This window comes from Rhea pennata, chromosome 4 (assembly GCF_028389875.1).
Source record: "Rhea pennata isolate bPtePen1 chromosome 4, bPtePen1.pri, whole genome shotgun sequence".
In the NCBI taxonomy this organism is placed as follows: domain Eukaryota; kingdom Metazoa; phylum Chordata; class Aves; order Rheiformes; family Rheidae; genus Rhea; species Rhea pennata.
In genome coordinates, this window is record NC_084666.1 from 77749841 (window position 1) to 77769010 (window position 19170).

Consider the following 19170-nt stretch of genomic DNA (forward strand, 5'->3'; position numbering starts at 1 on the left):
TGCAAAACGGTGCAGGCACCTGACCTGCTTGCTGCGAACAGCGTAGGTACACACACGAACCTGAGCAAGATTACAAAGACATCCCATTTAGTTTCAAAGTAACCATAGCACCAAAGTTCAAAGTCATGGTCCTAAGTACTAAGCAAGTTTGGTAGCTCATGTGAGATGCGTCTCTCTGCTCCAGTTCAGTACAGGGATGGCTTCAGTCCTTGAGTTTTCTGGGAATGCAATAAGCATGGTGGTGCCTTCTACGAATACATCAGTCCAGTCTTGCTGCTGATTTTGTACTGTGTAGTGTATGACTAATTGGGCTTCGGTGCCAGATAGCTGCAAAGCATTTAAAAGAAGTCTTTGAAAAATAGTATAGTAAGATAGACAGTAAGTCCTGCTCTGTTTTCATGTTGCTTTTTTCTGGGACATATGCCTTGTAATTTCCATTTTCCTTTTTTTTTCCTTTTCTTTCTTTCAACTCTCACATTGCCAGATGTCACCCAGAAATTTACAGTATTTGAACTGCTTGCCACAGCATAAAACTTGTTTGAAGCCTTCAGTCAAACTGCTGTCTTCGGACAGCCTTTTGCCACCAGCACGTTTCTGCAGCTTTTTCATTTTTACTATTTTGCTGCCACCTTTTAAATTTATATGACAAATGGCACTAGGAATGTCAACAACAACAACAACAAAAACCTAATGGTTAAAGGAGTTACTGAGCCATTGAGCTTTCTGGCTCGCTGCTTGCTTAAATGACACGAATGCAGGTGTGTGCAGAGCGTTGGTTTGACTCTTGCTATGTGGAAAAGGCATTTCAGAGAAAAAAGCTGCTGCTGGCACATCAGATGATTATGGGAAACAGGATTAAGGTGCTGCTGCTTGCTTCGGGGGAAGTGACTGAGTTGTGGAGAGTAACCAGGGTCCAGTTTGTAACTCCTCTTGAGCATGTCCAAGTATTGAGTACCGGGTACCCAGCACTGCTTGAATAGTTTGAGGGTTGCACGGGTATTTTCTACTCTGATGGGACCCCTTTCATCTTGAGCTTTAAACCTCCACACAGTTTCTCTGACTTCAAGAATACTCAAAACCAGAGGGATATCTTTTGAGTCACTTAAGTTCATTCAGTTTACCACAGGATCTGGAGTTCATAAAGTGTTAGAGGATGCCGTAAAATGCATATGTAATGTTTTCTTCATGAGTAGTGTAAGGAAGACAAGTGACTTAAAAGAAAAAAAATATGTAGAGTTTGTTGCTGTTGGCTATACTATCAATTACTTGTTCGTGAAACTCAGATTGTTTCAGAAGATGAAACTACAGAGGCTTGCAAATTCAGTCCGCTGAATTTATCTAGAGGTGGGGAGAAGAAGCTGAAGATAACTAGATGAGAAGCCTGACAAAAGCTAATAATATTTGCTAGGACCTAGCTCCGTTTGTATCGTTAAGTCCGCACCGGAGAGCAGGTCTGTTTGGTCAATGCACGCATGGGTAGGGAGCAATGATAACGCTTTGTGGATGATGGCGCTTTGCAGCTCCCTTGTGCAGTCGTGTTCATTTTGTGAGGGTGAAATAAAACGACTTATCAACAAACATGCGCGATGACAGACCGTGGTAGTTGGTATGCTTCTGATGTGTCGAAGTGGCGTACGTGTTACTCAGTAGAAGTGCATCTATGAGATATGTCATGGGGACGTATTTCCCGGAGAAACAGTTCCCGCTCTGAGCAGTACTGACTCTTTGGTGGTGCTGTGCTGCCCTCGTGTGGGATTTTTTAGAGCTATCCCAATTTTCAGTGGCAGCCTCCACTGAATTAGCGCTTTTAAACTGATGCGGATGTGCTCCGAAAAGGGGCCTGTGCAATTACTGCTTTTCGACTTTTTGTGTAGTTCAAAATCCAGCTTGGACGGGTGGATTTATTTGAAGTGATTGCACAAGGCGGCAGATTGCCTGATAAACCCTGAGCAAAGGCCATCTCTGCTCTGTGGTGGTTTGGCATCCCGCAAAGCAAAGCAAACTGCAGCTCCTTCCTTCGCCGGAGCTGCCAGTCGTGTTGAGGCTGTCACACAGCTGGTTGCTAGCTCGGACTCTGCGTAGTGGTGCTGCTCATATGGACTCTGCAGCGCTTTTGATTTCTTCCTCTCAGCGTGGACATCATAAAATATAGGGCGCACCTATGTGTGCCGTGTGGGTGTGTGTGTATAGGTTTAAGTTTGAGAACAGCTAGCTTGTCCATCAGGAAGCATTTGTAAGGCTGCCTTGACTTGATGCTCTTGTATGCTGTTTTAATGCACAGTTGTAACTGCAAAAATTTCAGTGGCCTTTAAATAAATCCCTGAGCAGCTTTCGGGGGGGGGGGGGTGTCAGCATGGACAGCCCTACACTACCACCTGTATAAGCCTGTTGGCAAAGCATCTGCACTCGGCGTTCCTCCCACTTCCACAGACTTGTTTGCAGTTCTGCAGTGCGTATTTCCCAAAATGTAAGTAAGTGCTGCGGCTTGATGCTTTGCTTTGCTCTTCAGTGGATGTGTTAGAAAGCTCCCCAGTGCATCTGCTCCATGTTCAGTTTGCAGAGAAAGCTGCGTGGACAAAGCAGCGGGATTACCATGTAAAAATCAAGGAATTAAGGGAGGGAAGCCAAAGTGATGGCGGTGGTGTTTTAGGTAATGCCACAGCCACTTTGAGAGTGATGTGCTGAGGCTAGGGGGAAAGAGGAGATGCATGCTCCAGTGAGTATGTCTTGAAACTGAAAAATTTGATCCAAGTTAGATGTTGGAGACAGATGTGTGTGCTCCTTACCTTGCAGTCCTCCAGTAATGTTAAATCAGTTTCTCTGGGTACTAGTGACAAGTAAAACCGTATCTAGTAGTGCTGGCATAAGGTCCAACTCCGGCCATGAAAGGAAAAATCAAGGCCTAAAGCCATCACAGAGAAGGCTCTTTGCTGAAACGGTATAAGAGACTTTGGGTTATTTGTGGATGTCAATCTGGTTACAGAGCACCTGGTGGTTCAGAGGGTCCACAGAAAGGCTCCTTTGGCTCTGCTGCTTTTAATCAAGACAGGCCTCTTATGAACACAGAGAAAAGAACCAAGACTATCTTCAAAATTACTGACAATCTGTAGCATTAGCTCTCCCAGAATATCCCCTGCTTTTCCTAGTTTAAAGCCCTCCTTGCTAGGCTGGCCAACCTGTTGGCAAAGATGCACGTGCCCTGCTTAGTGAGGTGGTTCCTGCCTCTCCCATGCAGATGTCCATCTTCAAACAGCGTCCCATGGTCATAGAAACTACAGCCCTGTTGCTAAGACCAGCTGTGCAGCTAGTTGTTGGCCTGCAGTATCGGCCCAGTCCTCCTCACCTCCTTCTCCCTCACACACTGGATGGAGGAGAGAACCCGTTCATTAGCTGCCAGCCTCATTAACTCAGAGAGAAACATTTATCCAACCAGCTGGTCCTCTCAACTGATATAGCCGTTTATCTAAGACAAAGGTCGCTTTCAAGTCCCCTTTGTTTTAGGGTAAATTCAGCTTTCTGTGCTACTGAGGTGGTCAGTCACTACCCGCATTCTTCCCTGAGCTTCACAAGCACCTCGCCCTTGCCCATCTCCCCTGACCTTTCTTCTGTTGCGTGGGATAATTGATTGGTAACACTTCTTTCTGCTTTTTCATCATATCTAGCAGGGCTCTCCAACCAACCGCTAAGCCCACCATCCTACCATCTCCCAGCTCTGGCTTGTATAGATGAATTATTTACAACATATGTTTACATTTTCATCTCTTTTTTCATGCCACTTAGAAAAGGCTGTTGGGGCAAGGGAGAGAGACTCTGCATCCCTCAAGGTTATTTCTTCTTCTCATATGAAGCCTTCAACACATCAGGTACATGCAGGCGCTCTGGCTGCACAAGCCTCAGGGGTCAAGCCCTGTCCTGAAGGTGGTTTACAAGCAAAGAGGAATAATCTCATTAGTTAGGTATCATTGAAGCAAAGGGTTTCCCAGCCTCCATTTCCTCTCACAAATTGTCTCAAAGTCCAAATGCCAGTCTCTCTTATAAGGCTCACTTAAAGAGCCCTCCTACTGCCCACAATTTCCTCTAGCTAATCAAGCATCCCTCTCCACTCAGGACTAGTAACATAAACCTCCTACCCCTGTTCCATGTTCCTAATTAAGCCAATTAGTGCCTGTGGGCTCACTTAAAGGCTGTTCCCAGGGGCTTCAGGTGTAGATACTGCTCTCCTTTGGATTGTAACCTCACCCATGCTGGTTGCCTGGAGAGGTTGTGTACTCTCCATCCTTGGAGATATGCAAAAATAGTCTGGACACAGTGCTGGGCAATGTGTTCTAGATGACACTGCTTCAGCAGGGAGGTTGGACTAGAAGACCTCCAGAGGTCCCTTCCACATTTTTGTCATTCTGTGATTTGGGTGGAATTGGGGAGAGGACAGCTTGGGTTCCTCCTGCACCTTAACCTGGACTTTGGGGCCTCCCCCACCTCATTGATTTTGCATTTATCCAACCCAATCTGGTTGTGCAGAGGTAGGTTTGAGCCCTCTTCCCTCCTCTAGCCTCTCTGCTACTGCCTCTTGGGAAAGAAAAGCTGAAATCTGCGGGTTGTCTGTGATCTTATTGTGGTTACAGAGGGGCCTGTAGCCCAAAATGAGGAGTTAGGTGAGTCACACAAGAGGGAGTGGTGGGAAAGAAGCCAATCAAATGGGGTTTTTTTACTCCCCCTCAAGTCAATCTGCCTTGCACAAGGTGGGGAGCCCTCTGGGAACACAGTGCTCAGGCCTCCAAAGCCACCTGGGCCGGTGCGTGCTCCGCGAGGATCACAATTCTCAGCATTTCCGTGCTTTTCCCTCCCTGTGTGGCTACTTCCCTTGCGGCTGCGGGTGTCCCAGGACAGGGGAGCTGGCTCCCGTGCCCCCTCCCCGCGGGAACACGCCCTGCCCCGGGGTGACTACAGGGCCCTTTTTGACCTCCCCCCCCCATGATGCCCGCACGCCCAAGCCTTGCCCTGCAAGCCCCCTCGGCGGTCTCGCGCGGCTGAGGCGTTTTCCTGGGGTCTCCCCTTGCATGGTAGATCCGGGTGAGCGGGATGGGGCCGCCGGGGGCGGCTGGCACAGAGACCCTCATACCTTGCCTCCGTCCCGTGGGATGGCAGAGAGATGTCGCCCCCCCCCCCCCCAAGCTGCCCCAGGGTGGCCTGGGCAGATGATGAGGAGGAGGTGGTGAAGGTGGAGGTGCAGGAGGGCAGGTTGTCTCCAGCCCCTGTGGAGGGCAGCTCTCGGGTGCTGCCCTACAGCCTGCGCGTGCTCGATGTCCTGCGGATCAGTGAGTGACTGGGCAGGGCGAGGGGCTGCCAGCTGTGGCACGGGGGGCCAGGCCGAGGTCTCGGCTCTTCCCTCCGACCCACCCGGCAGCCCCTGCAGCTCCGCCACCTCCCTTTCCACCCCAGGTCGCAGCATGCCTGGAGAGGTGCCAGAAGCCCTGGGCTGCACGCAATGCCTATTTTGAAAGCAGAAAGAAGGTAACCGTGGTCATTTCTGTTGGGCTGGTGCCAGCATCTCCTCAGGGGTTCCTGTGGCTGTGTGTCGTGGTGGGTGCCGCTGCTTCTGCTCGGTGCTCAGAAGCCCCCAGAGAGGGTGCCGGCTGTGTGGAGCTGCTCCCTGGCAGGCGTGCCACATGCTAGCGTGGGCCTCGCAGCACCCCGGGGCTGCCGGCCGTGCCTCTGCGCCTCTCAGGCCCTCCGCTCTGTCCCTCTTTTCCTTGGTGTCAGGAGGTAGCTCAGAAGCTGCAGTTTCTGTCCGCCATCCCTACTCTCTGCAAGGCTTCTCGCAGAGACTTCTCCACGTGGCAGTCCTCCACTTCTGCAGAGCTGAGCTGACAGAGCATCTCACGGCGAGGGGACGCCCCGCAGGCCTGGGGACGAGGGCATGCCGGTGGGGCACTGTCATGCCAGTAAGGACAGGCCAGGGGGAGACCTTCCCACCTCGGGTCTCCAGGAGCCCCTGAGAAGCCCTGCGAGCGGAGCCCTGGGCGACGAGGAGGGGGTGGCTGTGCTGGGGGCCCCTGGGCTCCGCCAGCCCTGCAGGCTCCTTGTCAGGCGCTGGCGGTTCCGGTGGCCCGTCACAGCTGCGCTCTCCAGGCGCTGCTCTGCGAAGAGTCCACTCAACGCCTGGACAATGCAGTGAGGCAGCAAGTGATGCTCACCGTTGTTGCCATGAGGTACCCAAGTGCCCCAGCCGCTGGCTTGGCCAAGGCCTCCCCGCTGGACAGCCCCCGCAGCAGCTCTCCGAGCCGCCCTGTCCTGGGGGAGTCCGTCAGTGCCACGTGCTGGGCGTCCGCTCCTGGATCCTGCCTTGGGCCCGAGGGTGGGGGAGACGGGAGGGCAGAGGAGGCCCTGGGGCTCTAGTTCCTAGTGTCTCCAGACGTTTCCCCCAAAGCGGGGGTGAGGCAGGAGATGCTGAGGGCTTCGAGCCCCACCTGCCAGCACTGTCTTTGGTGCCTGGGTTTGTGTCCTGGGGAAGGGGGGGGAAGAGGAGGAGGTGCCTCCAGGCACGCTCCCCCACCTCGCGTGGGGTCTCCCATCTCTGAGGTTTGTAGGTACCTCCATCAGCACCAGGATCTGAGAGGTGCCTTTCTCTCCTTGCAGTGAAGCGAAGCTTCATGTGAGGGGCGAAGTGCAGAAAAGGCTTCTGTACGCCTGCTTCTCCAGTGTATTCCAGCTTCCTCCAGAAGAGGACGTGGCAAACCTGGATGCTTCCCTCTACTCCAGGGTACGTGCTGGCTGAGCTCCGGGCAGCCTGCCAGGCCCTCTGCGCTTGGTGCTGGCTGCCCTGTGCTAGCAGGGGCAGGAAGTGCCACCGCCCTCTGTCCTCCTTGCAGACCATGGATGTTATGGATAACATGCTGCAGTTGCTGGTCCTCAGACATCCCACGTCAGGCCTCCAGGAGATGCAGCACATCTTGCAGGTCTGACTTTTGCTAGGAGTGGCTGGGGCTCCCTGGGATGAGAGCAATGGGAGGGGAAAACCTTGCACACTGCCTCTGCAGGCCGGGGCTCCCGCCAAAGCTTGCTTCGCCCCAAAGCAAGGGCAGGAGGTGGACCCTCCTGACGAGGCCCCACACAGCCGGCAGCCCCTAGGCTGCAGGGCAGAGCAGCAGCTTTCCTCTTCCAGGTCCTGCTGCCGTTCATAGACTCCCAGCAAGCAGCTACTCGTAAGAGGGCAGTGGTGCAGGTTGCTGGGCTTACCGACTTCCTTGTCAACTGCTTGTCCTTGCTGAAGGTAAGGAGCCTGTGGTCCAGGCAACATCCGGACACCCCGTCAGCCCTTTTTGGTGGCTGGCAGCCCCCTGTAGCCCTAGTCATCGCTGCCCAGCTGCGGTGGGAGCCAGGGCTGTAGGGCCCTCTAAAGCTCTGGCTCCCTTGGCCTCCAGCCCTGGGTGGGCTCTGGCTGCCAGGCTTTGGTGCCGACCAGTGGCCCACAGTCCTGGTGCCAGGGCTGCCTCCCTCCTGCAGAACCGAGCTGGCTTCTGCTCAGCAAGAAGCAAGGACAGCAGCTCGGCCAGCTATGGAAACCTGCGTCTCTCCATCATGGGGAAACTGGTGGGATGTCTTGCCTTCTGCTGCACTTACAAGGACGAGGGGACCAGTCGCGGAGCAGCCGATGCCCTGCATCACTTGCACAAGTTCCTGCTGCAGCAAAGAAGTAAGAGACTCTGCACCAGCCCAGGTCCTCTCCCATCCAGACAGCCAGGCAAGGCCATGGCACGGCCTCAGCGCCCCTCTGCTCAGCGAGAGAAAAGAGCAGAACACGCCTCTGCCAGCGGTGCAGGTAGCAAGCGTGATGTGTCAAGCCTGGGACCCCCGGAGCCCGGGCTTAGTGGAGTGGGGGCCTGAGCAGGAGGACACAGCTGCTGAGCTATGCATCTGCTTCCCTGGGCAGGGAGGGGACACGCACGCGGGCAGTTCCTCCCACACGCAGTCAGTGCGCCATCTCCACCTCGCTGCCCTTCCTGCTGACCACCCTGTGTTTCCCCTCCTGCGCAGGCAGGGAAGTGACCCAGGACAGCTGCGAGCATCTGGAGCTGCAGGAGGATCGGGAAGTGGCCAATGTCTTCTGGGTTCCACAGCCCATCGGTGCTGTGGAAATCACCATGGTAAGGCGCACCTCCCCTGGCAGCCTGGTGGCCATGGGGTCAGCATGAGGCTTGCATGAGCAGAGAGCTCCTGAAGCAGTGGGGCTAAGGGGGCCTCGCAGTCACTGGGCAGAGGGCTTGCACTGTCCCTGCGCAGGGGCTAAGCGAAGGCTTCCCTCCTGGCTGCCAGCAAGCACTGGTTCCCCTCCGCATCAGCGCACGGGGACTCCGACCTCCTCCTCAGTGCTGTCACCCAGCTCCGTGTGACCTCTCCATCATCTTCCCTCTGCTCCTTTCTCCCACAGCTATTTAAGAAATTTCTCCAGCCCTCTGAGATGTCATTATCGCGGCCATCCAGGGCATGACAACCTCCAGCACCTATGAGACACAGGCAGCCGTTCTCGTGCTGGATCTGATCGTGCCAGATGATGCCTCCCAGCTGGAGCATGTAAGTACGCTGCGACGGGGGTGTGTAGGGCTAGAACCCTCTGGGGCCTTCCTGACCCTCTGAATCCAGGTGTGCCAGGCACCCGGCACCCAGCACCCTCTGAGGCCAAGCAGAGGGTGGTGCAAAGAGAAGAACACTCAGTGGGGAGCTGGGGAAATGGCTGCGCTCTGTCAGCAGCCCCACTCTCAGATGTGCTGTCTCCAGGTGCCAGGCATCGTGAGCTGCATCTGCACCAGCCTGATGTCCATCAGAGACGTGTCTGCCCAGCAGAGCCTACACAAGACCTTTGTCCAGCTCACTTGCATGGACCCCAGTGAGATGGTCAAGAGCCTCTTGTGCCACTCACCATAGTGCAACAGGTAAGGGGCTCAGCTGCCTCTAGGGCCTGGGGCTCACCAGCCTTCAGAGCTTGTGCTGTGTGGGCAGAATCGCCCACAGACCCTTGGGCTGCCAGACCCCAGACGATGGGGGTCTGGGGTCACCAGCTCACAGCGTCGCACCAGAGGCACCTTGCTGACAGAGTGCTCTGGGTCTGCAGCCCTGCCGTAGTGATGTGGAGACTGATGGTCTCTGAGCCCACACCTGCGGACAAGGTGCTGCAGGAGCTCCTCAGCTTGGTGGAGGACTGGCCCCTGCACAAGACACTCGCCTCCAGCCAGGATGAAACAATCCTGCTTTCCTTGGTGGTGAGTTTCTGGACAAGGGCTCGCTCATGCCCAGGACTGTGCTGGCTTGTCTGGGCGAGAGGCAGGCCCCCCCTGTCCTTCCCCACGTGCCCCCAAGCCAGGACCTCTGCTGGGACACACATGTACAGCTCCTCAGGGCTGCGGCTGGCAGGGTTGTGCCCAGTGCCAGGCCACCGCGGTGCCAGCACGCCTGTGTGCTGAGCACTGCTTGGGGCTCTGTGAGTATCAAGACGGAGCAGCCTGTGGGAGCAGCCCCATGTCCTCTCCCACCTTTGCATCTCCTTGTCTTGCTTAGAAGGCTGGAAAGTCGGGTTAGGAGCAGGGGTAGAGGGCAGAGCAGGGCCAACACGCAGCTCGAGCAGGCTCTGAGGGCTGGGAAAGGGAAGCCAGAGGCAGGTGCCAGATGCCTGAGACCCACCCAGGGGGAGGATTGTGGCAGCCCAGGCAGGTTTGTCATGGGCATGCCACAAACTGAGCCAGGAGTGCTTGCGTGACTTAGCTCTGGCCAGGCAGCAAAGTCGGCTGCTCCAGCTGTATGCTCTGTGGCACCAGGGCAGCATCTGAGCCTCAGCTGCCCAGGCCTGGGCCGTGTAACGGGGGAGGTCTCAGCAGAGAGAGCTGTTGCTGGATGTTTTCTGCAGGCAATCAGGGCACCGCATGAGATCATCAGACAGCCCACGTGCCCGCAGCAAGTGGAAGCGATATTTCCATGGCTCTTCTTGGTGCTGCTCTTTGGGGTCTCCTTCAGCATGGACCTGAGGCTGCAGGAGGTCAATACCTTCTTGAAGGAGTGGCGACAGGACCAATTCATTACCATCAGCCCCATCAGGTGCTCCATCCCTGTTCCAAAGCTGGGAGGGAATGTCTCAAATGGGGCAGTGCGATGCCTGTGGAAGTTTATGTGGCCTGCTCAGGACCAAAGGTGCCTTCTTCTGCCTGCCAGAGAGATGACGAAGCACCCAGGAGCCTTGTGTTTCTGCCTCTTCCACCTGCTGGCACCACTGCTCAGCAGAGAGAAGCCCTTCAGGCACTTCCCCAGGAAGCTTCCCTTGAAGAGGTGTGGAGTCTCCTCCTCTGGAGATATTCAAGGCCTGCCTGGATGCAACCCTGGCTAACATGCTCTAGGTGACCCTGCTGAGCAGGGAGGTTGGACTAGATGATCTCCAGAGGTCCCTTCCAACCTTACTGATTCCATGATTCTAAGCGGCACCTCCCAGAGGTGTCTTGTGCCTAGAGGCTGAGCTGTCTTGCACCTCGAGTTGGAAGAGGGGAGCAGGTTGTGTGGTGTGCCTTGAGGTGTGGGGCAAGGAGGGGGGCAGGGGAGCGCCCTGCACCCCTGCTGCCTCTGGTCTGGGCTGTGCCTGCACTTGGTGCCCTTGCCCCGGGCTGATGGCTGGAGGCAGCTTTGCCAGCAACTCTGTGTTACGTGTGTTTCAGCTGCTGCTCAGCGTGGATCTGAGGGGAGAGGAGGACCTCTTCCTCAAGAGTCTTCCAAGGCAGTGCCTGACAAAGCACGGGCTAGTACTCAGAAGCCTCGTGATGCTCTCTGAGAAACCTGAGATGGTGAGCAGGGGTCAGCCAGGTGAAGCAGGCTCTGGGCAGGGGCTGCTGAGTACTACAGTAGCTTGGACTCTGCGTGGGAGCGGGAGCTGTGGTAGCTGCTCCTGGCTGCTAGCTAATAAGCAGAGTGTTTCTTCCAGCCTGGTCTTCGTTGCTTCACAAGAGAGAGAGGTGTGTTTCTTGTAGGCAAGAAAAGTGCAGTTCCTGCTCCCAGACATCGTCAGTCGGGTGCAGGATGTGGACGGGGCTGTTGGCACGAAGGTCCTCATGGTGCTGAGCAATGTGCTCCGTTTCATGGACAAGAGGATGGCCGGCCCCCATGGTGCTACAGCTGACCAAGCAGCTCGTGCCGCTCTTTGATGATATAAAGGCTGGGGGGAGAGCTGGGGGTCCTCTTGGCCTGTCCATAGGCTTCTGGGCAGGGTCATGGCTGTGCTGTGCGTGTTGCCTCATGCAGCCCTGGGCGCGGTCAGGAAACGCTTAGCCCTGGGGTTATCGGACCATTGCCTTATCCTGCCCAGCTGGTGGGAGGGCAGCAAGGGCCAGAGGAGCCGTTGCAGGCACAGATGCCTCCTGCAGCTCTGTTCTCCCTGGCATTGCCCCTCGTGGGTCTGGGTCCATTTGGCACCAGCCGCAGATGTGGCCCACAGCACCACCGTGCAGAGTGAGAACCAGAGATGCTGGTCTCCTTATCAGGCACTGACCCCCTTGCTCACTGTGAGCTTGGAGCAGCCAGCACTGAGGTCGTCCCCTCTTCCTTCCCACCAGGAGTCCAAGTGCGTGTCAAAACTCTCCATTCGCCTCTTCCCCAAAGTGATGGAGCTCATAGTGGGCTCTGACAAAAGGCAGATGGAGAAGCAAGTGCAAGGCAGCCTGTTGCTCTTATACTTCCACCTGCATGATCAGATCCAGAGCGTGGCTCAGGTGAGATTTTGTACTGTCTTTGGGGGTGATTTGGGGAGGGCAATGCTGACCTTCCTAGGGTAGAGCTGAGCATCAGAGGCAAGAGCTCTGGCAATGGTACCCTTTGAGTGTGTGTGCCCATGGGGAGCAACCTCCTGGCTCCCTGAGTACAGCACAGCACCAGCCTCCCTGTCTGCTGTGGGCCCACAAGTGCTTCCATCCTCCTGCCTTGGCATTTTCTTCACACATGGACAGAGAGGTGGCATCTTCTCCCAGCTGTGCTCCCTCTGTCTGCATGCTCCCCCCCAGCCGCCCAAGCACATCCCATAGGAAGAGGGCTGGGAACCAAATGCCATGCTGGGCACACAGGGCCCCTTGCAGGCACTTCTGGTTGAGCTGTCTCTGTGACTGCAGCACTTAGGCCTCACCCGACCCTGGCTACAGCTCAGCAACTCTTGAGGATTTCTGTCGTGCTGCCTCAGCAGCACGAGGTGCCTGGCATGGTAGTGGTGCCAGGAGGGCACTGAAGCCACTGGCAGACTCGGTCCCTTGCTGCATCTTCCCCTCAGGGGACAGGAAAGGCTTGCCAAGGGGAGTAAGATGCAAGGCCTCCTCGCCTTGGCTGCAACGGCATTTCCATGTCTCTGCTGCTCTGCAGGCCTCCCAGGAAGCTCTCCTTCATGCTGCCAAGCTGCTCAGGTGGGAGCAGCTCCAGTATCTGTTGGAGACGGCACAGACCTGGAGGATCAGTGAGTGCTTGGTAAGCACAGCCGCCGTGCCGCCAGGACTGTGGCTGAAGAAGGCTATAGGGACTGAGGGACCGCCTGTGTGAGCGGGGAGGCTCCGTGCTAAGCTGATGCCCTTTTGCTGTGTGCAGCTTGCCGGGGACAGCAGCCGAGCAGAAGAGTATCTGTGCCAGAGCCTGCTGTGCTTAGAGAACCCCCAAGAGTCCTTATGAGAAGAGGCCCTGAGGGTCATTGGTGAGTCACAGCCCCTCTCTGTTGCAGAGCAGCCTAGCCCCAGCTGGCAGCAAGAACCAGCCCTGATGGCTGCTGCAGCCCCAGCTGCCCAGTACAGGGTCTGGGTGCCCAGGGGCCCCTGTCTCCTTCTTCCGTCCCTGTCCGCACACGGGCAGCTGCTGGAAGCCTTTTTCACTCCCTCTGTGCTCTCCTTGAGCGTTCGGTGCTGGAGTCCGCACCAGGCTCAGCCCTGCCCAAGGAGGGGAGGACCCCATTCCAGGCCACTTGGGCTGAGGGGAGCCGTGCTGGTGGGGATGGGCTGCGCAGGCAGATTTGTGATGGGCTGGGTGCACACCTAGGGCTCATTGGGCGTCACTTGAAGGACCAGAGTGAGGAGAAACTGGAGAAGATCTGCAGCAGTGAGTGATGGCAGTGGGGTGTCAGGTGGGGCTGGCGGGGAGAAGGAAAGCGCCTGGGCAGCGAGCTTCAATTCCTGCCACAGGCAAGGAGGGCTCCGCTCCCCGTGCGGAGGAAGCGTGGCATGGGGAGCGGAGAGAGCGAGGTTTCTGGGGTGCTTGATTGGGGGCATTGCTGGCCAGCAAGTTCTAGCTGATCCAGTTGTCCGTCCCCCCCCCCCCCCGTTCCCTCTGGGCCATGAGAAGAGCTGGCTTGGGATGGCCCTGTTGGAAGGGGATGCACAGGGTCTCTGCAGCTTTGACCTCTGTTCTCTTCCTTTCCTTCACAGCACTTGAAGGCATGGAGAAGGACATCCGCCCCTCCATCCGTTGCCTGGCAGCTCAAACAATCTTCATCCTGAGAGCTCAGAAGAGGTCTTCCTCCAGAGGCAATGGGAAAGCCGTCCGCTACAGGCCGAGGAGAGCCTCGAAGAGATGGTGCTGGCCTCCGGGCGACGGCTGCGTTTGCTGTGGGAGCGCTGCTCAGTCCTGAGCCTGCGGTGCTCCGAGTTGTCCCTGGCACTTCTCCCTTCCCTGCACTTTTTCCAGCGAAGCAACCTTGTTTCTTCACTCTGTCTGGGTGTTGTTTCTTTAGGGAGACAGCTGGTGGAAAACAGCTCTCCCGCACCTATGCTCTCACTGCCTCAGCAGCTCCTTTCCTGCCTCCACCGTGCTGGGCCCGTGGCCGTTTGCAATCCCAGTGCAAGTGCTCCCAGGCCCTGAGCCCTTCAGCCCCAAATACCCAGCTTCCTTGTGGGGGCTTAGGTAGGCACGCGCAAGAGAGAAATGCTCCATCTCCCACCCTGCGTTGAAAAAGTACCAGACCAGTGATCATTTTGCAGCTTCTTGAAACCCTAACAGCTAATATTAATACTAAAAGGTCTTCTATTTCAATATTTCTATTAATTTGTCTTTACTAATAGTCTTCTATTTGTTTCATGAATATTTACATCATTTCATTAAAGTTACCCTTTTAATTGACATTTAATTTTCATTACATAATCACAGAATCACACAGAATTGTTTTAATGTTACTAATAGTCAAGTTTCCTTTTATTAATATTTATAATATACTTTATACGATCACAAAAATTGTTTTTCATTTTTGTATTATTCTATTAATATTTCTATTAATATTTTCCTGCCAACGCTTTTCTATTGTCTGCTATTAATATTTCTATTATTATTGTTCTGGTATGTTTCTACTGTTGTATGACTATCTCTACAGCCTTTATGTTAATATCTTAATTATGATTTTACTTTTCCTTTTAGCAATATTCCTAGCTTTATTCTTGCATGTGCTTGACTTTCCTGACCATTCATCTCTTTAAACAGATGCCCCACTATAGAGCCCCCGAAGTCCCACCATCAGGGTACACAAGTGCACCAGGCTTACAGATCCCCCAGGTATCAGCCCAGGCTCTAATACCTGTGCCTGGACCAGCACCACTGCTGTTCCCAGGCTCTCCTGTCACCGGCACATGGCCCTGCAGCCCCCGTGTCCCACAGCCCCTCTCCAGCTGCTGGTGCTGAGACCCCTCAGGGCACCCCCCTGCAAACAGCAAACAATAAACTCGCACAGCGAGTACGGTTTCACGAGAAGATAGCACAGACCGCTGAGGCACCGAGGCAGAGGCTGCAAGCAGACAAGTGCATGGACAAGCTCCTTGCTTACACCCCACCTGCCCCTCTTGTCCTCCTTCTCTCCATTTCTCCAGGCCTTTTCATCTCCCATCCACCTCCACCTCTCCCTTTCTCCACCCCTCTCTCCTTCCAAAAAACCAGCCAGCCCCTAACTACTTTCTTCCCTCACAGGTCCCCGTTTCAATGCATCCATCCCCAAATTTGATGTTTCTGATGCTGTTACTTGGAAAAAAATCCCATTTTTTCCCGGTGTTATCCCTATGGTCACTTAGTTGCTAGTGGCCTTGTGAGAGCTCTTATCTGGGCACTCAAGTCACTGAATTATGCCAACACGAAATAATTTTGAAAATCCCAGATAAGATGTAAAAAGTCTTCCTTCTTTACCACCATAGAAACTGTGCTGATCCAGGCAGTGTCATATAGGTGACCACACTTCTCCCACAGAGGTAGTATCGCTCCATTCAAACCTGCAGTAATATTTTATCCCAGATTGACAAGTCTGTCGCATCTCATTTACGCTTCACAAGCCCTTCTGATTTTGACAATCCCATTGCATCCATCTTCTAAGTTCTGCAATAAATGGAATAAACGTAGCTAAAATCTCCATTGTTTTTTTTTTTTAATGGACTGCTTTCTTCACCCTAGCACAGGAAAAACCTCACAGCAGGGGGAAGCAAATGCCCTGTAATGAAAACCTCATCAAACACCAGCTCCTTAAAGCTCTCAGAACCGCCTGATGTGTGTGAGACCTCCTCAGCACGAATAAACCAACAAATGTCCAGGAGAACGTGTGCCCCTGGCCGCAATAAAGAAAGGACACAATTTGCGAGCCAAAGATGCTTTTCTGACAACCAACACAGTAAAAAGAAGACATTACAATCTTTGAAGGATGTGAGAAGAAAGGAAATATTGGTGATAGTGGGTGCGAGGTGACCACTGGTCTGAATGTTTGGCTACCAGGCTAGGAGAATGTGGAAAATGTCATTTCAAGATATTATTTTTATTTAGTTTTCGATCAGTTAGGGCTCTTGACAGAGAAAGGAAATCTTTGCAAGTGGTCTTATTTAAAATCCCACACCGGCGGGATGATGGTATTTCAGGAGGTTGGGAAATGTATTTGGGCAGCTCTGAGAAAATTAGTGTCTGGAATTAGAAGCTTTTCTCATGCTTTCTCAGTTACAATCATACAATACAGTTTAGTAACTCCCATTTTCTCTTGTAGCCTAGGAACTGTAGAAGCCAGACAGACAAAACTTCCAAAATGGAAGTGGATAGACAAAGATTTCTAGAAAAATGATGAACAATTCATTTCCTTTTGTTAGGAAATGAACCATTTATTTGCAATTTTCGTTCAGCTCTGTGCGGATGGAAAACAGGACTGCCTTTAAATAAATAAAGACAGAACTTTTATTACTTTAGATCTCCCTTAGACGAAGTCAACTTTATCTATAGACAGCGAATTGTACTGCTGTTTCTCATTTGCAAACCTGTTGAGATTTTTAGAATCAGTAGGTCTTAGCCTCTCATGCCTTATTTTTATTAACAAATTATAGAAAAAGCTTTCCCTCTCTCAAAGAGTTTCTAAAATTTGGACAATTAGTCTCCGTACAGAGCTAATTGAATTATTTTGAATGAAGGAAATGTCCTCCATGTAGCTCTGGGTGAAATTCTTGACAAAAGCTGACTCTGCACTTGGCTAAGATCTGCTTCCAGATGCCACGTCCAGATGCACCCATTTTGTTGGCAGCCCCTTTGCAGGGGCGGGGAGGAAGGCTGCTCTCTGATTTCTCTCCATGTAGTGATGCTTCCTACGTTTCCTGCATTTTGGGGTGCTTGAAAACAGGTTCATGGGGCTGTTTCAGGGTTCAGAAATGGAGGCTCAGTCCTGTGTTTCTGGTGCTCCAAAGCAAGCTCAAGGGCCTGTTCTGAGTGCTTTAAAAATGGGGGGAGTAAGGAGGCTGGTTAGAAGCGCTGGAAAACAAGGTTAACTCCTATGTTTGCGAGGCTCCGTGAGGTGCTTTGGGGAATCAGTCTGCATTTGTGAGCCCCCAAAACAGTCTTCAAAATCTGGTCCTAAGCTCCCCAAAACCAGGATTTACCCTCCATTCCTGCAACTTTGGGCCTCAAAAAAAAAATGTTAATTGTGTTCATTGGACTGATTTTAGAGCTCAGATGTGGAAGCTAAATCTCCTGGTTTTGGAGCTTGAGAACAGGTTCCAGGGGCTGTTTCGGGGCTCAGAAACGACACCCAAGTCCTGTGGTTTTGCAGCTCCAGGACAGGTCTGGTGGCAGAGCGCCCGAGGCCGGGGAGGCCGGCGTGCACCAGGCCGAACTTCGCGTCTGAGATAGTCTCTGGGGTGAAAGGCGCTTTTTGGGGGAGGAAAGGCGAGCAGAGGCCGTCTGCCGCTTCCAGAGTTTATTCAGTGCTTGTGCAAGACTCAAGGTTTATTCCACACGTTTACACCGCTAGAAAATACGGTTAACTCCTGCGTTTTTGAGACTCAGGAACGCCCCTGGGCGCCGGTGGGGGGGGCAGGGGAGGACAGAGAGGAGCGGCAAGAAGCGGGGCGGGGCCAGAGCAGCGGGCGGGGTCGCACCCAGCCGAGGGGCGGGGCCATAGCAGGCGAGCGGCGGAGCCACGTGAGGGGCGGGGCAGGGGGCGGGGCCGGGGGCGGGGCCGGGGCGCAGCGGCTTTTCCCGGCGCCTGCGCGGTGCCTCCGGTTTGGCCTTGACGTCGCGGGCGCGCGCGGGGGGCGGCGCTCGGTGTCCGCGGGGCTCCCGCTTCCCGCAGCCGCGAGCGCTGCCCCGGCGGCTCCGGACGGCCCGAGGTGAGCGGGGCGGCAGCGGCTGCCCGGGCCGCGGCCGGTGGAGCCGCTCGGCGCCAGGAGCGGGGCCGGGGCTGGGGCCGGCGCAGGGCTGGAAGCAGCTGCGGACTCGGCCCGGTGCCCGCCTTCCCTCCCACCCACCCACCCGCCGCCGCTGCCGCGCACTGCCGGGAGCCTTGGAGCAGCGGCGCTGGGGCGCACCGGGGCTGCGGCGCCGCTGGCTGGAGCGCGGGGTCCCGCAGCGCTGGGGCTGGGCGGGGGCCGCGGCGGGCTGGGGCCGGGAGCCGCTCGCGGGAGCTGGGAGCTGCGCTTGGGGGGGGCGTGAAAAGAGGGGTGCGGGGACTGGTGGGGGGGCAGCGGGGAGGGTGAACTGCTGCGCTTTGGGGCTCGGGCGGGTCTGGCGGCTGCTTTGGGGGCTCGGTGTACGTTTGTGAGAGCCAAAGAGCCGCCGGAGCTGGTCGGGAGCCCCCGAGGGCAGCGTTTAGCCTCCAGGTCTGTGCCCTGGGTGTTTGGGGCCTGAAGAGCCTGTTCTCGGGGCTGGTGCAGAGCTCCGGAGCGGAGGCCCAGTCCTGCCTTTGCAGTGCTGAGGAGCAGCAGGAGCGGGCTGCTCCTCAGCACTGCAAAGCAGGGGCTGGGTGCTGCGTTTCGGAGCCCTGCAAGCAGCTTTGGGGGCTGGTTCGGGAGCTGGGAGCCAGAGGCCGAGTGCTGGGTGTTTGGGGCTGCCAGGCGGGTGCGTGGGACTGGTGTGAGGGCTGGAAAGGGAGGCCAAGTGCTGGGTTGTGGGGGCTGGGGAAGAGGGTGGAGGGGCTGTTTGGGGGCTCAGAGATGGAGGCTAAGTGCTGCATTTTGGGGGCTCCCAGACAGGTCCAGTGGCCTGCTGGCAGAGCTTGAAAAGGAGGCTAAGTGCTGCGTTTTGGGGAGGGGAGTTGTCAGGGGGCTTGAAAGCAGAGGCCCTGTGACCCATAGGGAGCCCCCAAGCATGGGCCGGGTGGGCTCTTCCTGGGGGAGGGTGGGGGCGTGGGGCCGGGCTGGGCCGGGCGGCGGGAGGGGTAGGGGGGCCCGGGGTGGGGGGGCCCGTGGACCCTCACCGGAGGTGGGGGTCCGTCCGCGCGCGCCCCGAGGCCAGGGAGGCCGGCATGCACCAGGCCGAACTTCGCGTCTGAGATAGTTTCTGGGGCGAAAGGCGCTTTTTGGGGGAGGAAAGGCGAGCAGAGGCCGCCTGCCGGTTCCAGGGTTTATTCAGTGCTTGTACAAGACTCAAGGTTTATTCCACACATTTACACTGTTAATAAACTAATTGCTCCATGTGTTTGCAATAATAAATGCTGACAGGAATGTGCAAGTTGTGACAGTGATTGATTTATGGCCCTGTCAGTGCCCAGGGTGGCTGGAAGGAGCTAGGCCAGGAGGAGTCCGTGCTGTGCTCCCAGCTGGGTCTCGGAGGGGGCCAGAGCCCGGTGGGCGCAGGCCGGAGGGAGGCGGGCGCAGTCGTCCTGCTGCCAGCAGGGAGCCGGGCGTCTGCTGTCGGGAATCGCAGCATCGCAGGAGGGATGAGGGTGGAGGCACC

General features: G+C 55.4%; 1 protein-coding gene across 3 annotated transcripts; it reads left to right on the forward strand.

Annotated features, from left to right (window-relative positions):
- The first annotated feature begins 336 nt into the window (after window positions 1-336).
- Window positions 337-14146, forward strand: LOC134139704 (uncharacterized). Of its 3 annotated transcripts, none has more exons than XM_062574414.1 (13): window positions 3845-3863; window positions 5440-6209; window positions 6637-6760; window positions 6870-6956; window positions 7163-7270; window positions 7504-7693; window positions 8035-8144; window positions 8429-8571; window positions 8776-8930; window positions 11586-11741; window positions 12379-12480; window positions 12598-12700; window positions 13425-14146. In XM_062574414.1, the coding sequence occupies exons 2-8, from the start codon at window positions 6187-6189 to the stop codon at window positions 8486-8488; spliced, it is 702 nt and encodes a 233-aa protein (XP_062430398.1). In that variant the 5' UTR covers window positions 3845-3863; window positions 5440-6186; the 3' UTR covers window positions 8489-8571; window positions 8776-8930; window positions 11586-11741; window positions 12379-12480; window positions 12598-12700; window positions 13425-14146. The 3 variants fall into 3 exon arrangements, with proteins under 3 accessions (XP_062430397.1, XP_062430398.1, XP_062430399.1); XM_062574415.1 differs by lacking the exon at window positions 3845-3863 and having other exon boundaries at window positions 5443-5511; window positions 5761-6209; XM_062574413.1 differs by lacking the exons at window positions 11586-11741; window positions 12379-12480; window positions 12598-12700; window positions 13425-14146 and adding exons at window positions 337-378; window positions 9110-9389 and having other exon boundaries at window positions 3781-3863; window positions 5440-5511.
- The last annotated feature ends 5024 nt before the right edge of the window (window positions 14147-19170 follow it).

Coding starts and splice junctions, on each gene's coding strand:
- LOC134139704 (XM_062574413.1), top strand. CDS start 5,486: ATGCCTATTTTGAAAGCAGAAAGAAG. Junction 7,271..7,503: donor ACTGCTTGTCCTTGCTGAAG/GTAAGGAGCCTG, acceptor TCCCTCCTGCAG/AACCGAGCTGGCTTCTGCTC. Junction 8,145..8,428: donor GTGCTGTGGAAATCACCATG/GTAAGGCGCACC, acceptor TTTCTCCCACAG/CTATTTAAGAAATTTCTCCA.